This window comes from Rhincodon typus, chromosome 1, assembly GCF_021869965.1.
Source record: "Rhincodon typus isolate 14 chromosome 1, sRhiTyp1.1, whole genome shotgun sequence".
Lineage (NCBI taxonomy): Eukaryota > Metazoa > Chordata > Chondrichthyes > Orectolobiformes > Rhincodontidae > Rhincodon > Rhincodon typus.
The window spans coordinates 93510494-93519678 of NC_063332.1; the positions used below are offsets into that span (position 1 = coordinate 93510494).

Here is a 9185-nt window from a genome sequence, read left to right on the forward strand (position 1 = left end):
CCTCTCCAAATACCTGTAGATCCTATCTCTCAGAATCCCCTCCAACAGCTTATCCACCAATGATGTACAGAAAAGTTGATTCAGTTTATTAAATTCAGGAAATTATTTATTAATACAAAGGAATGCATATCTATCTGGACATTGCAAAATAACTTTTTCACAAAAGTAATCACAAAAACAATTAACTGCATTACTTTCTTGAGAGAACCTGAACAAACTACTTTTTAAATTATTTTACCCCAAATTCACACCATTCTATCACCTGAAGCTTGACTGTGGAGTCATTGAGCAATAGCATATTTAAATAAAACAAAGTTTGTCTGGAGACACAGAAATATCACATTGTATTTTCGAGGAATTCTCCTGGAACTGTATGCAAATATAGTAGTACAAATGTGTAGGGCTCTCATGTTGCACTTTCCAGTTATCACAGATCATGATTCCACTATGGTTCAGAATTGTACAACTCCTTTTAATACTACTGGTGGGTGTGCCCCTCAATTCAGAGCTGAGGGGAGAACAGAAAATATATTGGTCTGGAATTTGTTGTACTAATAGTTGTGAAACTGTCAGCACTCATTGTTATTGATCCTCTGAAACTGACTTCAGGAATTAAAACATCATTAAGGAAATCCATAAATTGATGTCAATAATACCATTGCTTAAACTCCCATGCCACATTGAAGTATTTCAAAACATTCAAAACAAAAACTCAGGAGAACCCAAGGCAACCTGGGGCGCAGAAGAGAGACCTCTCCCCCACGATAAGAATATTCGTAGACAGGTCCTCTCCAGTACAGGTTAGACACCAAAAGACATGATATGGTGGAGAACCACTGAGGTGAACCCCTAATACAGTCAGCACTAAAGCTCCCCAATAGAATGAGCACTCATGCTGCCAAGCTAGCAACTGTAGCCTACATGGTCAGCCACAGTGAGAAATTTCCCTCATCAACAGACATACACTCAGACAGCATGTATGTCTGCAACAGCTTAACTGACTTCCTGCCACTGTGGGAAGCTAGTGGATTTATCTCAGCAGACAGAAAACCATTACAATCTGTACCCTTGTTCAAATTTATTCTCCAAACTGCCTAAGATCACAAATAAGGCATCATTAAGGTTAGAGCCCACCATCAAACTTCCCCAACTGAGAACACAAGGGCAGATGAATTCACATTCGGGTGTCCGCAGAGGAGAACCACGGCAGCCCCCATTCCGGAACAAATAGATGTTGTCACTGTGTGAGCCAAACCGAGATCGAGGATCTGGTACACGCTCACAGCAACAACTTAAATATAGTATGGGAGATACTATCCATGCCCCAGACTGAAGAAGGGTCACCAGACCCGAAATATTAACTCTGATATTTACTTCACAGACACTGCCAGACTTGCTAAGCTTTTCTAGCAACTTCTGTTTTTGGAGCTAAAAGGGGGAATGGAGAACACTGTATCACAACATCTCTAAAGCACTACCAGTATGGGACCTTCACATGTAACATGCAAAACACCACCTTTTGTATTAGCCTACACACACCAGCCACAGTAGGCCTAATCGAGCTCAAAGACATCCACAGGAGCAGTGAGATCTTTGTCAATGTCAGTGACAACTTTAGACAAACTTTAGGGGTTATTGGGAGATGTACAACACTGGCACTTAAATTCCACTAAAAAATTACAGCAGATCCAGACACAAATTGGCAAATGCACATAAAGCTTTTGTCACTGTCATTCAGCAGACAGAGCAAATTCAAAACGGTATCAAGGAAATCAAAATGACTAATTTTGATGACTTCTGGGACTGAGGCTCAAATGAGCAGATACACCCATGGGTACGCCTCCTATTACATGTGGCTATGTTGTTCATCCTGTCTACTTTGATCTACCTCACCATACTCACGGTCAAATTCACCCACTGGAGAAAGGAACTCATACGGAAACTACAGCAGGAACTAAGAAATTAACGAACCTGAATTACGTCACGAAAGGACTATTTGAATTGCTGTGCAATAAGACTTTTACTCAACAGGTTGCTGCTATCATCAGAGGCTTGAGGGTAAGCCAATGTATGCAAATAGTGGCTTATTCTCAATTTATGTGTTAATTTATTTGATTATAGTGCTGTTAAGCTTACTGATGTGCATAAGGAAGATAGATAATAATATCCTACTTACTAACTATGTACAATGGGAACACAGATACTCAGAGAGTTACGTTGTCCATCTGAGACTTGGTACGTTCTTACACAAGAATGTGGTCTGAGCCTGTGATCGCATTTTTGCTAGAAGATTCAAAGGATTAACAAAAGGGACTGTGGTCAAGCTATCAGAGGCCCAACATTAGACATTCTAAATTGACTCATAGCCAGAGAAAGCAGGCCTGACAGAAATTTGGCCAAATTACATTGAACAGCAGCCAGCAGCTATTGGTTACAGAGAAAAGCAGAAAGTAAGAGAAGGAAGTTACGAAGATACAGCAGGAACCAGTTACAACCAACCCGAGGATTGTATGTTAGAGAAGTGTCAATCAGACAGTCTGACATCTTGAGTGCTTGAGCATGTGCACTTTACACCTCCCAGCGTGGCAACATCGAAGGGTGCTAGCATAACTCCATTGGATGATTTTAACCCAGCTCATGACCCGTTAGCCAAAGGTCACAAAACATTCTGGAAGATCTGGGTTGAGGGGGTCATAAAAGCACATAACTGGGAATCACCCCGACAGTGCAGACTTTGCAGGGAAGATTCAAAGCAAGACCCATGACAGAAAACCGTCCAGCTACCCAAGAAAATCCAGCAGAAGATCCGCCCTGACCTGCAAGACCCACTTTTGTGGAAGAAAGCCAGCTCTACATCGGAGAGGAAGGAGATTCCAATGGCCTAGCTCAAATTCATGGATTGTTGTGGGTAATAGCCTTTCTCAGAGATGGACAGAGATAGATAGAAAGTAAATATTGTGGGATTTTGGAAAATGCTCACATAGTGTTTTTAAGACAGAGTATTTTGTTAATAAAATTGAGTTGAAGCACAAACCAAATTCTGCGTCCCTTTGTCCATCTCAACAACAAGAGCACTTGAATAAACTGCTTTTAATATATCAACTGGTCAAAGCGTCCAAAGCATGGAGAGCATCACAGAGATCACTAGAACTTTATCAGCAAATTTCTTTGAGATCAGTGATAAGCACTGCAAAATCGAGGCCAATGCTGGATAAAAATTTATGTCAGCATCCAGGCCATTGTCTCAGCCAGATCCCAGATGAGTGGAGTAATGCACTTGTAATTCTTCAGAAAACTTCCTGTCACTCAGTGATATCAATCCAGGAGGGCAGAGAATAGGGAAACTTCCACACTTAGAACCTCCTCCTCCCCATAGTCAGTCATTCTCAATTGGATGGGCAAAACACATTTGGATCATTGCAGCTCCTGTTGCCAAACAAAAACAGGATCAGGAACTTAGTACCAGTCAGTCCATCAGCACAGGCATCATTTCTCCCACTGCTTATCACTAATGTATATCCAACATTCGCCTTCCACTCTCCGAAACCTCCTGCTCTCAGCTTCTCCACTGCTCACTTTGGCTTTACGTTACATGAGGGATGGACAAAAGCAGCATGAGGAAGTACCAAGCGAGAGGGCATGATAATAGCAAAGTGTGTTCTTTAATTTTTGTTTGGTCCATACCTGTGATCTCATGGTCATGTTGTCAGAGGCAATAGCACTGCATGTGCAGAGTGTACAGTTGTACCATCAAACCAAATCTCATGAAAACTGGCAAATTTCCAACCATTGTAATTGCACTCTTTCTGGACTGCGTTAGGAGTGTTGCAGATTTTCAGCATAAGAGTATTACATGCATTTTCTTCTACATATTCATCACGACAGTTGGCTAACAATTTTAACAGTGGTATATCGAAAAGCAAATAACAAAATTGCAATCCTGATAACAAGGTTTGCTTACTTTCGGTGTTTCATGCCTATGTTATTTGCTAAGATTTTAGATAAAACATCAAAAAAGCTATGATGTGGAAATTAAAGATATCACACTCAAAGTAACAACCCAGTCCACAATTGTGATTTTTTAAATTGAAGATAACAGTCAAATCAGACAGGAAAGCTTACCTCTAGAAAATCTTTCGGGGCATATACTGGTCGGAACTGGCTCAAATCTAGAAAAATATGATGCCCAAGAATTTTGATCCAGTATTTCAATATGTAGCAGACAAAGAAAACAGCAGCCACTTATAATGTCTGGTCACAGCAAATCAATTAATTGAGGAAAATTAAAATATCAGAACATTCCTTTAAATGAGAATGCAGTATGAGTAATTCACTTAGCCAGCAGTTTTGAAGTTATATTTCCTGCTGATATAGCCATTATTTTAGAATCGCAAGACAGTGTGCTGTGCTCCAAAAGCAACTTCGATACTGTTTGCATATGCATACAGCACGCAGCACTTAACAAAACTAACCAATTTCATTTGTATCACCCATAAAGAACTTAACATACACTTGTGGCATCTTGAAATGTACTGAGTTTGTCCCAATTCCAATGATATTGTACTAATCACTGAGTGAAATCAATTCTGAAACACCTTTCCTTTACTTTCGTCAGTTTTTATTCTCAAAAGGTATTGATATTGGTTGAATGGAGGATTTTACATTTCAGGAGCATAGTGTCAGCATCAAGCACAGGACAGATACAGCATTGTTAGATACAGAAGGAAGCTCCATCCATTCTGATAAAAAAAATGTGCCTTACACTCAACCTTTGAAAAAAATTCCTTATCCATATCATTATGTTTTTCATACCAATCATTGGAACCACATTAGATACAATTTTACACTGCTAGTTATGTTAGACTGGTTCTCAATGTATACTTGAAGATGAATACTCATTTTTCCACTGTGCCTCCCCAAAATGCAACAAATGTGAAAAAAATCAATGAAAATCAAAATCCAAAGTAAATCATGTAAAATGCATCCATTGAGCAGAAGTCTCACTAGAAATGGATAAAACATCTGGAAGCACATTTGTCAATTTGGAATATAGCAGAACGTCAGATGAAACAGTCCCTATGTTACAAGTCCTTAAATACTGCAGGTCGTCCAAATATTTATTGCTGTATACCTGGTTCATCAGTCCCCATCTCATTCCACTTGTTCAAAAGCTCCTTCTGTTCATCTGTTGACCTCTGTATAGAGGAAGGACATGGTATGAATAAACTATTATTCAGTGGCTTCAACTTTCATTTCAGTATTTAAATAAATTGTAAACTAAAGCAATCTAATTCTTCTGTACCTTTTTTGCTAAAGGAATAGCCAGCTCTGCACACATGCTGTTTAAACTTTTCAGAACACGCTTTTCCCAGTTCACCTGCAAAACAGTGCATAAAGATTTCAGAAAACATGTGCATGAACATTATAGAGCAAAACTTGCATATGAAGACACCACATTGAGTTTTATGAAGCCTGATAAATATTTATCATTTTTCAAATGTGTTAACATCAGTGTTGTCCGTCTTTATACATTTATTTTATCTTAATTGATTACAGAAAACACAAAAGTATTTTTTGTATTAAAAGCAAATCTATGATTTCTGACTTCATGCAACTTCAAGAAAAAAATTAAAAGCTATATATATAGTATGATCCTATTATTAATAAAGAATAGTAGCTGAACTGAATCAAAAACAGAAACTGCTGATAAAACTCAGCAGGTCTGGCAGCATGTGTGGAGAGAAAGCAGAGTTAACGTTTCAGGTCCAGTGACCTTTCTTCAGAACTGGTTGTAATTAGGAAAAGTTGGTATACATGCTGAAGATGGGGTAGGAGAAAGGGGAGGAGTAAATAATGGATGGACATGAAGGCCAGAGAAAGAGAACAGTAACAAAAACCAAAGTTACTGGAAAAGCTCAGCAAGTCTGGCAGCATCTGTGAAGATAAAATCAGAGTTAACATTTCAGGTCCGGTGACCCTTCCTCAGAACTCATAGTTCTGAGAAAAGGTCGCCAGACCCGAAACGTTAACTCTGATTTTTTCTTCACAGATGCTGCCAGACCTACTGAGCTTTACCAGCAACTTCTGTTTTTGCTCCTGATTTACAGCATCCGCAGTTTTTTCGGGAGAGAACAGTAGTCGGGCAAAAGAATTGGTAAAGGTCAGCCTGTGGGAATCAATAACTGCTAACCTGGGGAGGTGTTGGCGCTATCATCGCTGGACTGTTAATCCAGAGACCCAGATAACGTCCTGGGGACCTAGGTTTGAATCCTGCCACAGCAGATATTAAATAATGTGGGTTAAAGCCAGATATGAGCAGTTAAGTTTCAGTTTAGCCATGATCTCACTGCATAATGGAACAAACTCAAGGGCTAAATGGCCTACACTTGAAACTATGTTGCTGCATAAATTAAAGCATCAAATACAAAAAAGAAGAAAGTCAAGCAGATTTACCAGGCCATTATCAGAGGTGAAGTAGTTTAGTTCTGTTGAGAAACTGGAATTGTTATCCTTAGAACATAGAAAGCTGATGTGAAACCTAATAGTGATACACAAAAGTTATGAAGGGATTTTATACACCAAGTAAACAGAAACTACTTTCTTGGACAAGGCAATCAGTAACTGGATGGCATAGATTGAAGCTATTGGCAGAAGAACTAGAGTGTACATGAGGAGAAATAAACTCCCAGAGGGTTGTTAAGATCTTGAAGACACTATCTTAAAGTATGGTATAACTGTATTTTCCAAAAGCCTTCATAAGTTTATTGGATATGGACTTGAACAGCACTTCTTTTCGCATTTAAGGGGAAAATGCTGTGACATAGGGCAAAATTGGGCATCATTTTAAAATTATGTCCTGGGATGTGAGCATTGTTGGCTAGACTGGCATTATTCCTATTCCCTAACTGCTCTTGACAAAGTGATGATGAGCCACTTTCTTCAGCTGTTGCAGCCCATGTATTGAAGGTACGCCTACATTGGTGTTAGGAAAGAAGTTCCGAGATTTTAACCCAGTAAGAGTGAAGGAACAAAGAAGTAGTTCCAAATTAGGGTGGTGTGTGGCTTGAATGGGAGTTTCCAGGTGATGGTGTTCCCATGCATCTGCCTGCCCTTCTCCTTCGAGGTGATAGAGATCACAGGTTTGGAAAGGATTGTTGAAGGAGTGGTGAGTTGCTATAGTGCATACTGTAGATGGCATATACTGTTGGTGCTGTGCATCAGTGTTGAATGCTGAAAGTGGTGTTTGAGGTGCCAGTCAGTCCTGATGGTGTCAACATCCTTGAATATTTTTGGAGCTGCACAAACCAGCCTTCCATCCATTGATTCTATCAATACTTTCTGCTGCCTTGGGAAAGCATCCAACATAATCAAAGACTCCTCCTACCCCGGTTATATTCTCTTCCACCCTCTTCCATTGGGCAGAAGATATAAAGGTTTGAATACACACACAAACAGATTCAAGAACAGCTTCATCCCTAGTGTTATCAGACTTTTGAATGTGCCTCTCGTGTTAATTTTGATCTCTCTCCCTGCACCTTCTCTGTGGCTGTAACACTATATTCTGCACTTTGTTCTGCTACTCTGATGCACTTTGTATGGTACGATCTGCCTCTGTAGTATGGAAAACAACATTTTACACTGTATCACGGTACACTTGACGACAATAAATCAATCTCAAACTCATCCAGTGAGGTGAAAAGTTTATCTGGTGACTGGATCTGTGCCTGAGATGGTGCAGGCTTTGGGGAGTCAAGAAATGAGTTGTCATTAAAACATTCCCAGCCTCCAAACTGTACTTGTTGCTACAGTATCTACATGGCTGGGCCAGTTAGATTTATGGTCAACTGTACCCCATCAAGATGTTGATAGTGAGAAATTCAGTGACAGCAATTCCACTGAAAGTCAACAGTAGATGTTTAAATCTCTCTTGCTGGACATGGCCATTGACAGGTGACATCATTGATGTTACTTGCTGCTTATTGGTCCAAGCCTGACAGTTGTCTGAATCTTGTTGCACGAGGACATGGACTGCTTCAGTATTTGAGGAGTCACATAGACTACTGAACGTTGTGCAATCATCAGTGAATATCTCTAAACGTGACCTTATAATGGAGAGAAGGGTTACAAGCGCGACAGTTTAAAATGGTTATGCCTAGAGCACCAGCCTGAGGAACTCTTGCAGTGATGTCCAGCTACTGAGATAACTGACTTTCAATAACCACAACCATCTTTCGTTGTATTGGTATGACTCCAGTCAGTGGGGAATTTTTCCTAGATTCCCACTGATCCATTTATGCTAGGGTTCCTTGATGCCTAACTCAAGTCAAATGCTGCCTCACAACCAGGTCAATCATTCTCACATCACTTCAAGTGCAGCTCTCTTATCATTTAGACCAGCGCTGTAATAAGGTTGGAGCAAATTACTACAGATGCTGGAATCTGAACTGAAAACAAAAATTCTGCCAAGCACAGCACATCAGGCAGTATCCATGGAGAGAAAGCAAGCTAACGTTGAGTCCAGATGACTGTGGACGATGCAGACCATTTGAAGAATAGAGAAAAGTATACGAGATACGCAAGTTTCAATTATTTATTTTGTATTTTTGGTCTTTTTTTTACTGTAATGAAGTGCCTACATTGTTGTTAGGAAGGAAGTTCCAGGATTTTGCCCTGCAATTTGTGGACAAGTCATACCTGGACAACTTTCCACATACTTCCACACTGTAGCTGCACTGAATCGTAGCTTAGTGATGGATGCAACCAGCTCTGAAGCATAGGTTTTCAGTACTATTGCAGGAATATTCTCAGGGCCCATTGCCTTCGCAGTATTCAGTGCTTTTGCTGTTTCTTGGTATCATGTGGACCAAATTAGAATGACTGAAGACTTGGCACTTCAGACCGATGATGGCTGCATATGCTTTACCTTTGCTGTTTGGATTGATGTGCTGGGCTATCCCTTCATTGAGTATAAGATTGAGGATTGAGGATAAGATTGAGGATTGAGGATGTTTGTGGAGCCTCCTTCTCCACTTAGTGTTTAGTTATCCACCAGCATTCACTGCTGTTCCAGGACTGCAGAACTTAGATCTAATCCATTGACTATGGGATGCCTACCTCCATCTACTGCATAACAAGGTATAGAGCTGGATGAACACAGCAGGCCAAGCAGCATCAGAGGAGCAGGA

The 9185-nt window shown here is 40.1% G+C and overlaps 1 protein-coding gene across 1 annotated transcript in view; it reads right to left on the minus strand.

Annotated features, from left to right (window-relative positions):
- Nucleotides 1-9185, minus strand: part of LOC109922424 (TBC1 domain family member 19) — a 45340-nt gene that overhangs the window by 20937 nt on the left and 15218 nt on the right. The window contains exons 4-6 of the mRNA XM_048601707.1: nt 5303-5377; nt 5132-5195; nt 4123-4169 (exon numbers count right to left, since the gene is read on the minus strand). Coding sequence (XP_048457664.1) covers nt 4123-4169; nt 5132-5195; nt 5303-5377 — 186 coding nt within the window. The remainder of the gene's footprint in view (nt 1-4122; nt 4170-5131; nt 5196-5302; nt 5378-9185) is intronic.